At 41.1% G+C, this 20,490-nt stretch overlaps 1 protein-coding gene across 4 annotated transcripts in view; it reads right to left on the reverse strand.

The window, feature by feature from the left end:
* Positions 1-2,147: 2,147 nt before the first annotated feature.
* C1HXorf58 (chromosome 1 CXorf58 homolog) overlaps positions 2,148-20,490 on the reverse strand; it is a 38,663-nt gene continuing 20,320 nt past the window's right edge. For 3 of the 4 annotated variants that reach the window (XM_024106904.3, XM_065579454.1, XM_065579443.1), the window contains 5 exons: positions 19,542-19,653; positions 13,144-13,275; positions 11,830-12,059; positions 5,714-5,864; positions 2,148-3,477 (listed from right to left, as the gene is read on the reverse strand). In XM_024106904.3, coding sequence (XP_023962672.2) covers positions 3,280-3,477; positions 5,714-5,864; positions 11,830-12,059; positions 13,144-13,275; positions 19,542-19,653 — 823 coding nt within the window. In that variant the 3' untranslated portion in view covers positions 2,148-3,279. The remainder of the gene's footprint in view (positions 3,478-5,713; positions 5,865-11,829; positions 12,060-13,143; positions 13,276-19,541; positions 19,654-20,490) is intronic. The other variant, XM_065579444.1, reaches the window with a different exon arrangement.

Below are 20,490 nucleotides of genomic sequence, written 5' to 3' on the forward strand. Positions count from 1 at the left end.
AGTATAAACATGACCCTGCCCCATGCTAAAACACTGTACTATTCACATTTAAAATCAATACTTGTGGCAAACTTTCATCTTCCCCAATTCTTACTACTACTAGTGGGGAAAATTAAAGTTTCGGGGAGGAAGCAACCAGGTGAGAAAGAGATTGTATCTGTGTTGTCTCAGAAAAGGAGATAGCGAAAGCAAAAATGAAAAATCAGAATGGCAGATGCATGACACTCCCATGGATTATAAATTCACAACTCTTTTAGGAACCAGCTTGAGGCCCTCTGCCTTGACCACCACCAACCTGACACCTCATATTAAAGAGCATCTTGTAGTCAGGACCAATTGGGGTGGCGGGGTGGGGAAAAGGACACACAAAAGGGGCAGTTTTCCCTGGGGAAACAGAGTAGTCCTGTGAGCTGGCAGTAGGGACACAGTGCCACTCAGGTTTGGCCTGACCACCCTCCCCACCCTGTCACAAGGAGGGGGTTGGGCACCAGGCCAAACCTGAGTGGTGACGTGACCCCGCATACCAGGTTAGAATGCCACTCACTGACATTTGGTACTGGAGGGGCAGCTGGGCCAAACCTGAATGGAGCTGGACCCTACACGCCAGGTCACAACACCTGGAACAGGGAGCTGGGCCCAGCCCTGTGGGACAGGAGTCAAGCTGCTGCTCTGGGGTAAGTGAAGGGCAGACTTACTCTTCAACAGTCCATCCTCCCCACCCCCCATACTTTTTTTTTTAGGTGGAGGAAGGCCTGAGTTTCAAATTTTGCTCTGGTCCCCCCAAAACAGCGGGGCAGCCTGCCCACAATTCCCCTAGCAGTGTGCTGATGCACTGGCTCATAAGTGATGGAAGGAAAAGCTACAGATAGTTGCATCATTGGTATTTCCTCTGCAGTATTTTGATTTTCTGGGGGGCCTAACACTGCCTCACTTGTGAAATATGCTGCTATCACAGTCTAAGTCACAGTGACAGTCGTTGTAGCATTTCACTTAATACTTCTAGAAACAGTTTTTAATTTCCAAAATCAAAGTTGAGAGTTTCAAAGCTGATTAGATTTAAGTACCTTTGTTAAGGTTTGTCTAGGGGAGATTTTTTTAGTTATAGCAGTACAATAACTAAAGTACTATCGTTATACCGGAATAACTCCACCACTGGACATTCTTATTCTGAAATAAGAATGTTTTTTTTTTAGTTTAGCTTAAACCGCTTCCAACGTGGCAAGCTAACCTGCAAAAAGCCACTCTTTTATACTGGAATAAAACATGTTAGTTAACACATTTTTAAAAACCACTGATTTTCTGAGTCTGAGCAAGCCATGGAAAATTATCCAACATAAATGTGCAAAGAGAAAAGACTATATTGCCATCTTCTCCTCTACTATGTATCTCACAGCAAGAGACAATTAGTCTCCTTTGGAATTTAAAATTGGGAAAAATTTACATTGGAGTCTATGGTCCCTGTGGCACATTCCAGTGGGAGCTATACAAATTAGTCTGCAGTATTACTGTTTAATGAAAGAAGTTCTGTGTAGGACTAAGTCTAGTTACAAACAGCAAAGCAATGTCTTAATCAGAATAATTTTACAATCAACCTAAATATACCGGACCCTCGCTAGAACGCAAGATTTGGGATCCATGAGCGGTACTGCGTTAACGCGGGGACCGCATTAAAATGAATTGCAATTAAAGTAATTACATTTGGGTTCCATGGCCGCGACCGCATTATATGTGAATTCGTGCTATACAGACGTGCGTTCTAGCGAGGGTCTGGTGGTACTGAACAATTTAGGCAAAACTGAAGAGCTGGTTTAGGAGTTGTAAAGGATTTGTAGCTGAACAATAGTAGTATCACCATCATATGCTTCAGCTAGTCCCCAGATTAGAGACTTCAGTTTAGGTAGTCAAACTATGTTTAGTGTTAATTCAAAATAACCTTAGGCCTTGCATCCATGAAATATCAAAATACAACAGTATATTCTAGAATATAAAAACAATTGCTTGGATGCTTAGTGTTCATTTGGTGCCAGTTGTGAAGTATGAGAGGCATGCTTCTCACTATCCAAGTATCCATAATTTTTGTCCTTGCTGTTTTTCGTGACAGGTTACCCAAACACTGTAAAACAGTACTCAAGAGGAGAAAACAGGTGTTGGTGAAATTGAACTTCAGCTTTTAATTGAACAAATCCTTATGTTCTTAAACCGCATGGAACTAGATCCAACTCCCAGTGAACTGAGTGTGAATTTCTCTGTTGATTCCTAGTGGAGTTGGATTGGGCTTAATTGGCTCACTACTATACCCACTGAAGCCAACAGGGACAAGACTGAGCTCTAGGTACAGTTAAGTAAACTAAATTTGCCAACAAAAAATCTTCAGGAAGTAAGTTTTAGTGCAGTTCAGGTAGCAATCAAAAATCAAAATAAACAACCCCTTCTTTCTTTACAGGAATTCTACACCTTACCAAAAAAAGTAATTAAATTTACATCACTCACCTAACCGTAGTTTTGCCCAGTCTTGTTCTGCAATGGAAATAGCCTGTTGATTTTATATATTTTTTGTTTAATTAAGAAGTGTCCAAGTTTCAAATGGAATAAAATTTTAGGGTAAAGTTGTATTGGTTCTATACATTTTCGCACTTTCTTCATCGAGAAAAAGGGCATGGACATGTCCATTGAGAGTACCAGCAAACTGTGACACAAAGCTAGCTTGCTGGCTCCACATCATCTGGGGATTGTCCTTTGCTGGTAGAATCTTCATATAATTGATTAAGATGGTTTTAAGTTGCTTTGTTCCCAGAGCTGTATAAAAGAACCTTAATATGGCCCTATATCTGGCCCTATAACTTTAAAATTGCTGTTAGGATTTCATTTCAACCTTCCCAGAAAAATTCTACCCTGGAATGAAATGCTGCACGTGAATTTTCAGGCAGACTGGTTTCGTTTTGGGAAGTAGTGAGCAGAGGCTGGAAATTGAGCTTATTGTGGGATGCAATCTTCACCATTAAGTAGCTAGTACTATTCCATAATGAAAATGAAATAAACAATGGCACAGCAAAACAATTACTGTAATCATACATTGTACACAAAATATACAATGTTCATAGATAACCCATCCATAGCTCAAATTCTAAGTCTGTTACAGTCAAGGTGAAAGCAATTATATGTATGTAATCCATGTTCTCTATGATTAAAATTTGCAACATATTTACAGCAGGGTAGAAAAGATTTGAAAATGTTTTCTGTTTACCACTACTGCTAATGTGAAATAACCATTATTAAAATTCAGAAATTAGGTGTGAGCGAAGATTCTCCAGTGTCTTCAAGAGATAACGCCTGAGACCAGGCATACAATTTAGCTGCCTCATGCTCCCACTCTTCATCTGAAAAGACAGAATGCTCCTCAAGGTCTTCAATTGGTGCAGTCATAGTTTCTTGATGTTCAGTGAAGTGGCTTCTATTTGTAACATCCAATTTCTGTTCCTGAACAACATTATACACACTATTACATCAAAGCAGGAAGAATTGTCTACTACAGATCACATTATATAGCTTTGTAGTAAATTCAGATACACCAAACAGAACTCAACATTAGAGATTTTCTATTTCTCACTGTTACTTGAATGCCAAAGCAAAGCCAAGACATGCATTTTTCAAATCTAGAGGAGCTAACTCTGTGACAGGATTGTGTTGCAGTTACTAATTCAGAGTATGAATGTTAGGACAGATACGTTTAAAAGGTTTTGAACACCACTGTTAAAAGAAATATTTAAGTGTATTTAACAGTTTTAAGAAATAAAGGAAATATTAGTATGTCTGTTCAGTTGTTGCTATCCATTACCTTAGAGATTTATATCAGGGGATAGCCGTGTTAGTCTGTATCCACAAAAACAACAAGGAGTCCGGTGGCACCTTCTGTTAGTCTTTAAGGTGCCACTGGCCTCCTTGTTGTTTAATAGATTTTGTATTTCTCACTGTTATTATTTGTCACTGTTACTTAACTGAGGAGCCTATTGGGTGAGAAGTCCAAGCTAGGAGGTTTGCAAAGGACTGTGAGTCAGGAGGGAAGGCTATAAGCAAGGATGATGACGAGCTGGAAAGACTTTTGATTAGAGCTGGGTGAATAACAGATTTTTTTTTTTTTTTTTTTTTGCAGTTGGAAAGAAATTATTGGTTTGGGTTGAACTGAATTTTTTTTTTTTTAATTTCATGACTCCAACTAGTTGGGGAAAAAATTGGGTTGAATGAAATGTTGGGGTTTTTTTGTTTGCTTCAAAGTGAAACCCTTTGGGTATTTTTAACCTTTTTCATAAGAGCAAAAGGAAATGAAGGGCTAGAGTCACAAAATGTTCTAAGCTGTAGATTTGTGGTTATAGCATTCACCCAGGATTAGGAGACCCAGGCTCCAATATCTCTTCTGCTTTATGTGGAGCAGAGATATGAACCCACATCTTCCACACTGCAGGTGACCATTCTAACCACTGAGTTAAAGATACTACTATCCATCGTATGCAAGGAATGAGGCTAGGGTCCTGTGGAAAAAATGTGTGATCATGTAAATCAATACTATATCACACTGCATACACACACAGGGGTGTATTAAGGTTTCACAGGCAACTTTAATTCTGACATTTCCTAACTTTTGTGTGCTGGACATAATATTTCAACATAGCTCTTGTGTGTATAATTTCCTAGATGTCTAAAAAAACAAACAAAAAAAATCAGCAATTCCATTAGGTGACATTATACTGACAGCTGCAGGGTTGAAACCTTAGATCCATAGCAAAGACCTCTGCCATTTGAGCTGAGTAACTGATAACAATAGTAGGTTTTTTATCCTCTATTAGGACCAGCACTAGAGGGTGCTGGGATTAGAAGGGAATTGGACAATTTCGCAGATATTTGCTGACAGCAGAGGAATGCTGAGGCTCAGGAATCTTGGGTTCCAGTCCAGATTCTGGAGGTAAGTGTGCTCTACGGGTACAGACTCTTCTGCCCATTCCCCTCACCAGCTTGACCCATCCCGCCCCATCCCTCCAACCAGTCACTCTCCCAGTTCTTTCTCTACCCCACCATAGCTCCTCATCCCAGTCCTATTCTCTTAACCTAATCTTCCCAGCCTCCATCCTCAGACTTCTACTGCTAGTCCTAGTCTCGCCCCTCCAGGCTTCTTGCCAGCGGCTCCTTGCCCAGCCAGTCCCAGTTCCTCCCTCCTCCTTGACTTGTCTCTCTCCATCTCCCCAGCCTCCAGTTGCCTGCCCACATTGTCTCTCTACTGGCTCCCAGTTCCAGTCTCCCTTCCTGCCCTTCTCATCTAATGTGTCCTCTCCTCCCCCCCAGCTCCTTGGTTCAGTATCTTTATCCAGCCAGGCCCAGATCTCACCCTGCATCCTGGCTGCTTGTCACATCTCTCTCTACTTTCTCCTACGCCATTATTTCCCAGTCTCTTTGCCCTATCAGTCCCACCTCCCGCTCCTGATCAGATTTTCTTCTGCCTGCCTCACCTCCCTGCAGCTCCCAGCCTTTAGTCCCTGCAATGCCTTAGGTCTGTTTTTTGTCCAGGCTGCATTTGAATTAGAGGGCTTTCTCCCCCCATGCTGCTTGGGTACCTGCCTATAATTGCAGGCCAATGAGTATTTCCAATACAGACTTGGTAGAGTATTCGCCTGAAAAAACATTCAGTGCATTTTCTATTTTGTATCATTAATGATTGATTTACCTCTCTTTCTTTTTCAAGTGCATGAACTCTTTTCATTTTTGCTACTTTCTGTCGAGCTTGGCGAGAGCGACGCACTGAGGGGCTAGGCAGTGAAGAGGGTTGATAAGACCTGTGTGAAGAGGTGGCTGTTGAAGGACAAGGTGTAGGAGACCTAGAAAATGTGAGCATTATGTAAAGAACCTAAATATGAAACATCTTGAAATTTATGTCAGATCTGCAATGCTGAATGCTTAAACCAATGAAAGATTTAAAAAAAACAAAACCTCCTAGACCACATACATGAATGCAAGTTATGAAGCCATATCCATTATTTCAGGAAAAAATGGTTATAATATGTTTAAAAAATAGAAAATTCTATTTTAGTTCTAAATTCTCAGAATCCTTTCTTTATATCAGGAGCCCCACTTCTCTTAGTACATCCCATAATCCTTCCGCATAGCAGAGCCCAGAGGTATTAGTGTCCCCAGGTAGCTTGCATGAAATTGGAGTGCACACATCAGACCTCAAAGATGGTATAATGGGTGCATCAGGCAATCTGGCAATTATGTTGTTTCTGACACACAGATCTTCCTCACTATCCCCTCTCCCGGCCTCTAAGGTTCCTCTCTTGTGGCTATGTTCCAGACCTCACAGAGGTTACAATTTTGCAGACTGTGCCTAACTAAATAGTCTTTCCAAAAAAAACAGTCAGAAGCCTCAGGGCTCACTGAAGCAGTATGTTACACTGCAAAGAAAAACCCACAGCGCTGAGTGTCAGAGGCCAGATCAATTGACTTGGGCTTGCAGGACTCAGGCTGTGGGGCTAAAAATAGCAGTGTAGACAATCCCACTTGGGCTAGAACCGAGGATCTGAAACCCTGAGAGGGGAGAAGGTCTCAGAGCTCAGATTCCAGCTTGAGCAGGAATATCTAAACAGCTATTTTTAACCCCACAGCAAAAGCTCTGCATGCCTGAGTCAACTGAACCAGGCTCTGAGATTCAGTACCAGGGTTTTTTCTCTGCAGTGTAGACATACCCAAATACTTCAAACTTGAGTTTCTAGAACTAGCTTACCTTTCTTGGAGTTAAGGTACCAAAACAAAACAAAAAAACACACCATTTTGCAAAAAGATAAATACCTCTAGTTTTTCAAGCTCTCCTATATCTCCAACACTTTGTCTACCACCAAACTTTCCTTAAAAAACCCGAGAAGCACACAAATGTATTCAGGCCATGTTAGTTCAGTTTTGTTAAAATTAGGAGAGAAACTTTATTTAAAAATCAGGGTTGTGATACAAATGGAAGTATAGCACTACTGTTTCTCCATAATTTAGCTTTTACCTACTAGGGTTGCCAGGAGACTGGTTTTCAACCAGAATGCCCTGGGGGCTCTGGTCAGCCTTGCTGACCGGGCCGCTAAAAGTCTGGTCAGTGGCGCAGCAGGGATAAGGCAGACTTCCTGCCTGCCTTAGCTCTGCACGGCTCCTGGAAGCGGCCCTGCAGTCCCTAGGTACAGTGGCGGCCAGGGAGGCTCCACGTGCTGCCCCTGCCCGCAGTGCCAGCTCCACAGCTCCCATTGGCTGGGAACCATGGCCAATGGGAGCTATGGGAGCGGTGCCTGCAGACGGAGGCAGCGTGCAGAACCACCTGGCCGCACCTGTGGGACATGCTGGCCACTTCCAGGAGCCGTCTGAGGTAAACGCCACCCAGAGCCCACACCCTGAATGCCCTCCTGCACCCCAACCTCTTGTCCCAGCCCTGATCCCCCTCCTGCGCCCAAACTCACTCCCAGAGCCCGCACCCCCTCCCGTACTCTGAACCCATCGGCCCAGCCTCCTCCTGCACCCCAAACCCCTCAGCCCCACTCCAGAGCCCGCACCCCCAGGCAGAGCCCTAACTCCCTCACACTCCAACCCCCTGTCCCAGCCTGGAGCCCCCTCCCGCACTCTGAGCCCCTCATTTCTGGCCCAACCCCAGAGCCTGCATCCCCAGCCCAGAGCCCATACCCCTTCCCTCAACCCGATCCCTGCAAGTGAGCAAGGGTGGGGGAGAGTGAGTGATGGAGGGAGGGGAGATGGAGTGAGCCAGGGGGCGGCGCCTTGGAGAAAGGGTGGGGTAGGGGCGGGGCCTTGAGGAAGCGGGCAGGAGAAGGATGTTCAGTTTTCTGCAATCAGAAAGTTGGCAACCCCATTGCCTACCTGTCTGCTCATTTCCTTTAGCTCACTCATGTGTTTCTGCCCAAGTCACATGATTAACAACCCTTTGTTTCCTTTTCCTACTCTCATCTCTGTACCTTCTTCCACGTGCCCCTGATGACTAAAACTCCTTTTCTAGCCTATTCTGTCATGCCTCAATCCTCTCCTCCTTCAAGGTGACCCCCTTAAAACAAATTTAGTTAACAAGCCTATAAACCCTAGCCCACCTCTCAAGGAAATGTTAACTGATGATAACAACAACAAACAAAGTATCATGGAACCAGTTAGACAGATGGAAACAATCATTGCTGTGACATTCCCCATCCATTCTCTAGATGTATTTATTTAGGTCCCAAACTTGCAAACACTTAAACACATGCTTAACTTTAAGCATGGGAGTAGTTCCATTAACTTCCATGTAACTCTTCCCATGCTTAAAGTTAAGCATGAGAATAAGTACAGTATTTTTATAATCTGGGTTTTAGAATGTAAACTCTTTTCAGCGGAAACTAGTTGTCTGTAGGGCACTCAACACACTTTTAGCATTATATAAAAATATAATAGCCAACATATTCAAATCCTTGAGAGAGCAGAGTATATATATATGCACTAGCAAAAATTTCTGAAAAAAAGACATGAAAGTCAAAGTCAAAAGTAACATGAACATGGTAATCCAGCCTAAAGTTACATAGTCATAAAAAAGGTAGCACTTAATAGTAAAGAAAGGATTGCTTTCCTAAATGAGAGAGCAAAAATGGATAAACTTGCAGGCACCGTCATCTATTTAAGTGTGTGTATGCATTTCCAATGTAGATTGTTATATCAGTGAGTGCCTAACACAATCAACATATTTATGTTTATGATTTGTTTAAAAGTAATATTCAATTTTCCTCTTCCTAGGAAACAAACTATTGAGGGATAGTTTTGATTTTGAAAATGATTTTTTAAATTGTATGTTTATGAAATTAAAAAGATAACCATGACACACTGGATGACTCGAGAGGCTGCTAATTGGATGCAGAGACTCTCAGCTATGCTGTAAATTCAAATCCAAAGAAGCAGCTTGATTCAACTCCACTAAACGCTAAGAGTTTGTCTACACAGCTCTGCAGTTCAGACTAAGGGGGGGGGGTGGATTGCAGCACGCAATAGCACGTTGTGCTGTAACTCCCCTGATATACATCCTGGTGTTAATGCGTACCTAGTTCGCATTCACTTAGTTCTGGTTCACATTCACTTAGTCCAGAGGAATATGTTAACATGAATTAGATATCTTTTAGTTTGCACCACCAGCAGCCACATGGGGAGTTGCAGCACAACACACTAGTGCAGAGGTTCTCAAACTGTGGTCCACGAGCTCCATTCAGGTGTTCTGCGGATAGTTCCCTCTAAGGTGCATGCCTGGGCGGCTGCACACGAGGGAATGAAGGACCACCCACCTAATTAGTGGAACCATGCAAGCATGGCTTCATTAATTAGGTGCCTGGACCCTGGAGAAGATGCACATGTAAGGTGAGGGGGTGGCTTTGGGGGGAATAGGGAGTAGGTGGGAGGGGGCAGTGGGGTGAGAAGAGGGGGTGGGGCAAATTTGGGACCTGCAGGGCTGCAGCAGCCAGAGAAAGAGGTGACTTTCCCCAGCTCCAGGGCTCCGGGGAGAGATGACCCTCCTTCTCAGCCTCACCTCTGTGGCTGTTGTGGCGGGAGAGAGACCCCCCTCCTTCCCAGTCCAGCTCAGTGGCTGTCGCGGTGCGGGAGACCCCCCTCCTTCCCAGCCCCAGTTCCGGGGCTGCCACAGCGGGAGAAAGAGGGCACAGCCATCGCATTAGAAAGGTAAGACTACTGATACTGAAATGAGTTGTGTGCTTTTATTTGTAGAACAAAAAAACGTTAATTATTATTAAAGTTTTTTTTTATAGAGCTTTTATCCAACACGCTTTACAATAGTTAGCTAACGGTACAAACAACATTTGGAAAGATCATTACGTGGTCTGCCGAGACCCTCAGCAATTTTCAAGTGGTCCATGAAAAAAAAGGTTGCGAACCACTGCGCTAGTGGATGTTGTACTTCACAGCCCCATGTTCCAAACTGTGGGACCATATAGACATAGTCTAAGACTCCCTTGACCTTCACAAGGAGTTGGACTGCATGGTTGCCAGTTGCCATGAACAGAAAGCTGTTCAGTGAGCTAGGTGATCTCATTCTAATTATTAATGCACAGATGACCACATTAGAAAATTACCAGTTGTAGCACTAATTGACACCCTTGCTAGCAGTGTCAACAATCTATGTACCTTGTAAGTGAGCTATTCAATTATGCAAAGGAAAGGTGTTGAATGCAGGGAGGGAGTGGCATAAGAACTCTGGAATTAAAACTGGGGATTGCTGTGGACTAAAGATAAGGAGGTGGGAGACCAAGAATTTAATGCACATTGAACTAAACAAAAGTGTCAAAATAAAACCGTCACTACTAAGATGTGTGTCTGTCATCAGGTGGATTACTTTGCTTCCATGACATATGGATTTCTTTCACCCTTCATCTGCCTTCATAATTTTAGATTATAAACTCTGCAGTGCAGAGACTGTCGTCATCTGTGTTGGGGGAAGCAGCTAAGCATACAGGGTGCTGCCACAACGTAAATAATAAAAATGACAGCTGAATGGGAATAGAAATCCAACTACCATTTCACCTAGTAGACATGGGCCCTTCGAAATACTTGAGGTATATTGGTGGGGAATCACAGGGAAGTTTGCATGATCACTGCCTACACTAGGGGTAGGCAACCTATGGCACGCATGCCAAAGGCGGCACACAAGCTGATTTTCAGTGATACTCACACTGCCCGGGTCCTTCACCAGTCTGGGGAGCTCTGCATTTTATTTTAATTTTAAATGAAGCTTCTTACACATTTTAAAAACCTTATTTACTTTACATACAACAATAGTTTAGTTATATATTATAGACTTATAGAAAGAGACCTTCTAAAACATTAAAATGTATGACTGGCACGCGAAACCTTAAATTAGAGTGAATAAATGAAGACTCGGCACAGCACTTCTGAAAGATTGCCAACCCCTGGCCTACACCTATGCTGTGAACTACTGGTTGAACAGATGACTTCATACTTCATGGCTGTCAATACAGTAATATAGCTGAGAATGTAACTTTTTCTAGGGGACAGGCAGAGGCCTGCCAATTTTGACAGTATTCCTTTAATTAAAATGAAAAAAACTGAAAAAAATCAGTTGACTTTAAAAAGACCAGAAAAGGAAGTTTAAAAAAAGATGTGCTGACAATCAACGCAAGAATGACATGACTCAGTGTTGTGTTTTCCATTTCAGTGAACATACTTAGAGAAAAGATTTGGAGTAAGGCCTCTTTTAAAATCAAGTAGATTTGTGATTTAAAAGAGACTATCAAGACATGCCAGCCCCTTGGCATTGACACTAATTATTTCTCAGTATGTGTTAGTGAGAAACACATTGATGTTTAATGGTAGAAGTTACAAAATGGTAGCAGTAGTTTAAATAGGAATATAAAAGAAAATCCAATTTTCTCCACTATATGTTGAGATTTGTGGTACATATTTGTTATTATATTGCCAGTAAATGATCATGCAAATCTTTTTCTACTAAAAATTAAAATGTTGACTTGTTGGACAATCCCTAAGACAATATTATTTAGTGGATAACGCAAAGCACTAGGAGTATCTCCTAGGTTCTATCCTTGACTCCATACTGACTTAGTGTATGAACTTTGGCAAGTCACTAAACTCCTCAGTGCCAGTTTACCCATCTGTAAAATGGGGATAATTTTACCACTGGTGTTTTGTAAACATTAATTAATAGGTATTTTGAGATCCTTAAAATAAAGTACAAAGTATAGAAATTCAAAATAAAAATTAAGCTTGTTATTGTGGATAAATTGTTGGGTATTTTTTTACCTGACTCGAGAAACAGTCATGAGTTGATCATGCCGTAGCTCTTCATTCTGTGGCCTCAGGAGCAGAAATGTCAGTTTCTCCTTAAGTCGGTTTGACAGTGTCCCAGACTGTGCATAATCCATTATGTCATACATTATCATTGTCCTGGGAAAGTTTTCCAGAGACAATTTTCTCCAGCAGTTATCCCTGCCACCACAGTATGCTGGGGTCTCATCCAGGTTACTGATATACTATAAGGCAACAAAATAATAATATTAATTTATAAAATAAATGCTTGCAATAAACCTAATTCATTTTATTGGGGTCCCAAGTCTCCCCTATTCATATTTTCTCGTCCTCATTAATCATTTTAATGATGAACTTGCACATTAAAGAAAACCTCATTCAGAGTAAATCAAATGGTTGGAACCCCTGAAATGACCTACTCTGCTTTAAAATTCCTATAATACAATGACATCTGTTCTCTGGATATCTGTATCTACCTCCCTTACATAAATATACATATAATTATAATATAATCACCAAATTTAAACTGATCACAAAAATATGCATATGTACATTAATAGCCTGAGTTCCTTCACTGCTCTATAGTAACAAATAATTACTTGAAATCAGAGTATTGTTTATAGCCATCTTTATGTGTCACCGTCCTTCCTAAATCTGGGTGGCATAGCCAGTCATCCAGGATTTGGCCCTAATTTTTTAAATATAGGAATTAACCAGAAAAGGTTTCACTGCACTACTCAAGCATCAGCACTTCTTGGTGATGATTCTTCTCTCACTTATACTACTGTAAATCAGCCGTAATTCCATCAAAATCAATATACTAACACTGGTCTTAAAAAAAAAAAAAGGTACTGATTCTCTTCTTACTTTTTCCATTTAAAGAGTATCACTGTTATCAGATTGATCTTTTAAAGATTTCTACCCTCCTTGTGTAACCCTGACAATACACATTATAGAAATTAATCCATACAACTTCAATAACTTCTCTGGAGCTTCACAATCATAGGGCTTCATTCTCCACTGCCTTGTAATTTGTAGTCATTTACATCAGTTCAAGGTGGATGTAAAACGCTACCAAATCAGATTTCTGCATTCACACGGAAGTGCTTGAGGTACCCTTTACGCTCATTTTGAGCTGATATAAATGGCTGCACAAGGTGTAAGCTGTTGAGAATTAGATCTTTAAATTTTAGTCTTGCAGTCATACTCACTATCTATATTTTAGATCACATCATAATCTTTTTTCCCAAAAAGAAGGTTTTTTTTATTACCAAAACCTGTAAGAAAATATTTGAAAACGTTTCTTACTTGCATGTAATCTTTCACTGTAGCAACGTCTATTTCGTCTATTATTTTGTGGTTTTGGTACTGAAGTTCATCCCATATAATTTGATCATAATATTTCCGATGTCCCATCAACTTGCAAGCATCAGCTGCTGCCTATAAAAGACAGGAAATATGCTGTAGCTAAAAAACACCAAAAAAACACACACAAAATTCCTAGAGTCCTCATACTTCAACTCAGGGAAAAGTCTTAATCCTCCTGAAATCCCAGTGCTCAACAAAAAATTAAAATAAACAAGGCATTCTAATTAGTACACAGAAAGCTCACAGCGATTGGAGATGGATTGTCCACTAACTCTGCATTATTAATACTATTATTTATACAATTGTTGCATCTAGAAGCTCTAATCATGGACTAAGAATGCCATTGTGCTAGGTGCTGTACAAACAGAAAAGCCTGTCCCAGCCAGCTTACAATTTAAGTATAAGACAAGAGACAACAAATGGATACAGACAGTCAGAGGAATGCAAGTAAACAATGAGAAAATAGTGGTCAGCATAATGGTGAAACAATTTCAAATACAAATTTGAAAATAATGCTTAGTGACACAGCTGCTTCCCCCAGATGCACCAGGTAACTAATCTAGGATTTACCTTTTAGATGGAAAATTAAAAGTTAATTACTCAGCCTCTAATTAACTCTTATTTCATTCATCTAAACTTTCACAATGACAGTTACATTTGCCTCCTTGTCCCTCTGACAGCATTATTGCTGGAATGGGTAACAAGATCTGTAGTTAGGGTCCTCTTCAGATATTTACAGCTTTTTAAAGCCTTCATCTCTATGGCTGAAATTTGTCGTCTGATTTTTGTCTAAGGGTGGTTGTTGTTTAACTGTGAGACTCTGTTTAGCACTGATTCAGAAGGTTTTGCTCCACATCCTCAACTCGTATAACTTGTTATAGTGCTATTGAAATCAATGGAGCTATGGCAGATCAGCTAAGGATCTGTCTCTTTGAATATAAAAAAACCCACTTTGCCAATATAAAAAAATGGATTCTTCTAAATGTTGCAAACTTTTTCAAACAGCTTTAACACTTTAGTAGTTTGGAGTAGACATTAGAACTTTAACATCCCTCTGATACAGAAATGTCTGTATTTCAATGGTGTATAATTACTAGGATCTCTTGGTATTAAAGATGTTATAAGAAAGGTAAAGTTATTATATATAAAAATAATTGTTTGGGCCATACCCAATTTTTCTGTTGTAAGAGTGCTGAGGAACTGACTCCTGAGCAGCCACCAAACGTGATGGAATTAAGAATAATTTTTTTAAAATTACAAATGAAAGCTACATGCAAACACCAGAAAAATTCTTTCTTGCAAAGCTGCCACCCTCCTTCATTTCACAAAAAGGAAATTATATTCATTCATGAGTGACTGAATTAGTCAATAACACTATATTGACACAGCAACTTTTTCCTTACTTGGGTGGAATAAACCTAAAAAACGGGCCTCTTTGCTTAAAATATAAAGATGTTCTCACTCATGTTAAATATAAGCTAAACTGTATAGGTTGGAAGATCAGCAGGTACTGACCACTTGCATTTCTGACTTATCATGCTGTGCTATAAATATATTAAGACATAATATATCAAATGAAGTATAACGTCATGATGCAGTAAACTGTATCAAGCAGCACTGATGCAATGACAGAACTTCTCTAAAATATACTACTGTATTGGAATGTTAATTTCTGCAGTATTTCACTATTTGGATGTTTAGGGTAGTGCTTACAGACCAATTTAGGCAGTTTATGGGACTCTTCTTTACTCCATCATTTTTGAAACACCAGTGTGGTCATTTTGTGTTCTTAAACTATTTCCTCTAGTTTGGTATCCACCATGGCAGTGTGTTTCTTCTAACTGGAAAGCTAGGTGAGCAGCCTGCTCTGAGGCCAAGGGTGATCCAAGATTCTGGCAGCTGATGTTTACAAAGTAGACAAACCCAGATCTACAAAGGGAGTTAAGAACCCAAGTCCCACATCCACAAAACCCCTGCTCTACTGCCACCTAACCATATAAGTGCCTAAACTCACTCGGCACCTACATTTTCACTGCAAGAGGTCCTATATACCTCCGTTTCTGCCTCTAGGCATGTGCACTGGTGTCTCAGGCAGATGTCCAGTACCTATCTATAAGCCCCAGCATAAGCCTCAAACCAGGTGAAGACAGGCATTCTCCCACCTTTTGCTTGTAGGGTCTGATCCAGTAGGTGTGTTCAGAGCATGCCTAATTCCACACAAAACACTTGGGAGGGGAGAGAGAGGAGGCAGCAGCCTCCCTTATAATCATTAGTTATAACCAGTGGTTAGGGTACTCACCTGGGATGTGGGAGACCCCCTTCAACTCCCTCTCTGCCTGATGAGAAGAGGTTCCCACCTCTCAGATGACTGCCTAACCACTGGACTATAGAGTCATCCTCACTCTATTTTTCTGGCCCAATGCATACTTAATACCAAGTGGAATGGCTTTAATAAGAGAGATTGAGACAGATCCACATAAGAATTTCCCATAGTACAGTGATAAGGGTATTGATGTAAAAGGTCAGAAATCCCTATTTAAATGGTTTTCTCCAGTGTGCACTATTTCACATTTATTAACTTTGAATTCCATTTGCCATTCTGTTATACAGTTCAACCAACTGCAGCAGACTTGTCAAATCTCCCTCAAGGATTTGTCACGCACTACATACTTTCCCAAGGGTTGGCAGATACATGGCAAATCTGTACCATTCTCATTGTCTGCATTCTTCTACTAGCTGCCTTGTTGACTTTCCAAGGAAACAGAAGAAAGTGGTGAGATAATAGGTGAAGATTATTGAAGCATTCTTCACATTATGATTCTCCTACAATCAAAGGGTCTAATATACTAAGTAAAAAATGTTTGATGTACCTGGTACGTATTTAAAACCTCCTTTATTCAAGATACTACAGTCAATAAAGAATAGGCAGTTTTAAAGAAAAAAAATACTAGTATGTGCTTTCAGAAATCCAGCTTGAAACCCAACCTGCACCATACAATTGCTACAGGAGTCTTCTTGTTTTGCTCCAAAATAATTTTTGCTTCTTGTATTACAGGAATAACATACACTAGAGGGTGGACTTGCTTGAATGCTTGAAGAAGAAAAACACTGTATTATTAGTAGTAGTATTATTGTAGCACCGTCATGGACCAGGAGCCCACTGTGCTAAGCAATTTTCAAATGCAGAACAAAAAGGTGATCCAGACCCTAAAGAGCTTATAATCTAAGTGCGCACAGCTTATCTTTATAGGCACTTGTATACTACAGAGATGTGCATAGTATAGTAATCTCTATAGAATAGAACTTCTTGTTCAATGCAGCAGAAGTTGTGATTTTATTTTTAAGTACATCGTCACTGGAAGGATAACACTGCTCTACAGCCAAAATGCTTCTGAAATAAATGTAGTCAAACTTTACTAATTCTGGGTCACTGAGAACGAAAATGATGCTTAAAATTGTTGATTGGCTCTAGTTTTCAAAATATGCTATTGGGTCAGTATATACGACCCTTGACTTGGGAATGGCGGAGGATAAGTGAGTTATAAAGGGAAGGGATCTCAATTTAAACCAGAAATGACTCAAATACATCTTTGACTGGATCTATGAATAAATCTATGACTGGGTTTGGACAATACTTGCTTTTTAGGCAAAACAATGAATGATGCAATCTGAAGCTGGTATTGCGTCATCCATGATATGAATTGCATCATGTTATTCCTAGAAGTCATGGATGATGCAATCATAACGAAGCTTACATCACTCTGCTGAACAAATTGTCCTATATCAGCTCTAGAAATCATACAGTGTCGTGCTCTTTTATTTGTCAGTGTTTGATTTTGCAAAGGGACACATTTCTGTTTAGCCAAAGTGAGCAGAGATGCCTTGTACTTGTGTGAACAGTGCAGATAACTTCTGCTATGTTTGTGGCGAAGTGACTTTTGCATCACAAAAGCGCAGTATAACCACTATGGTTAAGAAAGCCTATCACCTTTATTTTGGCTGCAAAATTGGAGATCAGGACAAGAGGTGGGCCCCACACATATGCTGCAACACTTGTGCAACAAATCTTCGCCAGTGGTTGAACAAGAAAAGGAAATATATGTCTTTTGCAGTGCCAATGATTTGGCGAGAGCCAACAGATCATACCAGCAATTGTTACTTCTGCATGGTGCCTCCAGTTGGGAAAGGTGTGTCAAAGAAGAAAAAGTGGACTGTGCATTATCCAAACATTCCATCAGCTATACGCCCAGTACCCCACGGAGAAGGACTGCCAGTTCCTGATGCACCAGAATCATTCTCACTTGAGTCAGACGAGGAGGAGGAAGAGGATGAAACTTCTGGTCCTGAACCATCAGTGTCACAGGACCCACATTTTCTCCCATCCTCCTCCTCTGAACCACACCTCATAACACAAGGTGAACTGAATGACCTTGTCAAGGATTTGGAACTACCCAAGAGTAAGGCAGAGCTGTTGGGCTCCAGACTACAGCAGTGGAATCTCCTGGCAGGTGATGTTGGGGTTTCCATGTTCCGTGACCGTCAAAAGGATCTTGTCCCATTCTTCTTCATGGAAGGTGATCTTGTAGCCTGCAACAACATCGATGGTGTGATGGCAGCCCTCAACATCGTTCACGATCTAGATGAGTGGAGACTGTTCATTGATTCATCGAAGACGAGTCTTAAAGCTGTTTTACTGCATAATGGCAATGTTTTGCCATCAATTCCAGTTGGTCATGCAGTCCATATGAAGGAAACCTATGACAACATGAAACAACTTTTGAGGTGCATAATCTATGACCAACATCAGTGGCAGCTTTGTGGCGATTTGAAGGTTGTTGCTCTCTTGCTTGGTCTGCAGACTGGATACACAAAGTACTGCTGTTTTCTCTGCGAATGGGATAGTCGTGCAAGAGATTCCCAATACATGAAGAAAGATTGGCCACTCCGACAGTCATTGGTGCCTGGGAGGAAAAGTGTTCAGCATCCACCACTTGTTGAATCAAGGAAGATTTTGTTACCACCCTTACACATCAAGCTGGGTCTGATGAAGAACTTTGTCAAGCAGCTTTCCAGTACCTCCGTGGAAAATTTCCAAGGTTAAGTGATGCTAAGATAAAGGAAGGTGTCTTTGTTGGTCCTCAGGTTCGTGAACTTCTTCGAGATGATGCATTTGACCATGCACTGCGTGGCAAGGAAAAGACAGCATGGAAAGCCTTCCAGTTAGTGCAATAAATTTTCTTGGAAACAACAAGGCAGACAACTACAGGTTGTTGGTGGAAAACCTCCTCAAGGCATACAAAAGCCTTGGTTGCAACATGTCACTAAAGATACATTTTTTGCACTCTCATCTAGATTTTTTTCCACCGAACTGCGGAGCAGTGAGCGACGAGCACGGCGAGCGATTTCACCAGGACATTGCAACAATGGAGAAATGCTATCAGGGCAAATGGAGCCCATCAATGCTTGCAGACTATTGCGGGACAGTGACAAGAGATGCTCCATTTAATGAATACAAGAGACAAGCCAAGAAGCGCCGAGTAGACACTGAATAGGACTAAACTATGTACATAATAGTTTTTGCCTTTTGGTTCATAATAAATTTTATTTATATAACCCTTTTGCTGATTTTTAAAGTGTTACATAAACAGGACAGGTGAAATGTTATCATGTAAAGCAACCATAAACACATGAAAAGACCTAGGTTTACAATTTATGATTAAAACTCTACTATCTACACAATATACATAGACATAAAATTTAAAAACTTAAATATCTTAGAAACAGTAGCCAATCAGTTGTTTTAATGGTCATATTTGAATTCAGCACATCAAAATACATAATAAATAGCACATTTTATCTCTGAAGCAGACGACTTCTCAAAAATTGTAGACCAGTGTAACCTGTCAAAAGAACAAGGTTAATGGAATCCTGTTCAGCAAATTTATAAAAACAAATCTTTTGATGTAACTAATTTCAGGGGCCTAAAAATATAGTTTTAATGTCTATTTAAATAAAGGCAGAACTGAATGACAAAAGAATTGTAAAAGACAGCTATACACAACAGTGCCTCTAGTGACTAAATTTCCTAGAAATAAATTAATCCAAATAGAGAATATGAGCATAGATATACAAAGAGTTTTTATGTACTATGCTGAAAGAATCATTGTTTCTTTGCTAACAAAAGTAATGTTGTTTAATGAATGAAGCGGTTGCTTGTTAGAATTGGAAATATGTGTGACTGAGGATAAAGATGTTATAGGATTTTACAAAATAAAATTCAGAGCCAAGATACAGATGAAGTGAAGAGAAAATGATCACACAAACATTCAGGAAGTCACCTCACTTGCTGGACTTATTGTTCTTTTTCCACTTATGTACTTGCTGCCTCGGCCTCCAGTATGGTGAAAAATCTTAAACACAACGAAAGGTGGAAACTCATGACCAGCAAATCTAAAGAAACAAGGAACAAAGTTAACTATCTGGCACTATAAAGAGCAGATTCCTTATTGAAAAGATAGGAAATGTGAAGTTGTGGTAAACATTTAAAAAAAAACCCAACCCTATACTTTAGACAGTATGGAAATACCAAATCATGGTATCTTAACTGTCTTTTTGTATCTGAATCTTGCAGCTGCCCAAATTCATGAGACAATCTAATGCATGAACATGGATGGTCACATATGTATTTTATGAAGAGAGCATGACCCCAGTGTGTTTTTGTAAAGCGTGCTTTAGCTGCATTCAGTTCTTTATATACATTTAAAAGAGATTAATACGTTAAAAAAATCATCCCTGGAATCCCTTCCAAACTAGTAACAGGGCTGGGAATAAGGGGCTGGGGGGGCTGGAGCCGAGGGGTTTGGAGTGTGGGAGGGGGTTTCCTGGCTGGGGCAGAAGGTTGGGGTGCAGGAAGGGGTGAGGGCTCCGGCTGGGGGTGCAGCTCTGGAGTGGGGCCAGGGATGAGAAGTTTGGGGTGCAGGAGGGGCTCTGGGCTGGGGCTGAGGGGTTCAGAGTGCAGGAGGGGGCTCAGGGCTAGGACAGGAGATTGGGGTGTGGGAGGGAGTTCAGGGTGCGGGCTCCGGGTGGTGCTGACCTCAGGTGCTCCCACGAAGCGGCAGCTCCAATGGGAGCTGTGGAACCAGTGCTCGGGGCAGTGCCTGCGGGTGGGGGTAGCACACAGAGCCCCCTGAATACCCCTCTGCCTAGGAGCTGGAGGGACATGCCAGCTGCTTCCCAGAAGCCGTGTGGAGCTGGACACGGTGTCTGCCTGCCCCACTGCTGGCCTGC

Source organism: Chrysemys picta, chromosome 1, assembly GCF_011386835.1.
Source record: "Chrysemys picta bellii isolate R12L10 chromosome 1, ASM1138683v2, whole genome shotgun sequence".
Taxonomy (NCBI): domain Eukaryota; kingdom Metazoa; phylum Chordata; order Testudines; family Emydidae; genus Chrysemys; species Chrysemys picta.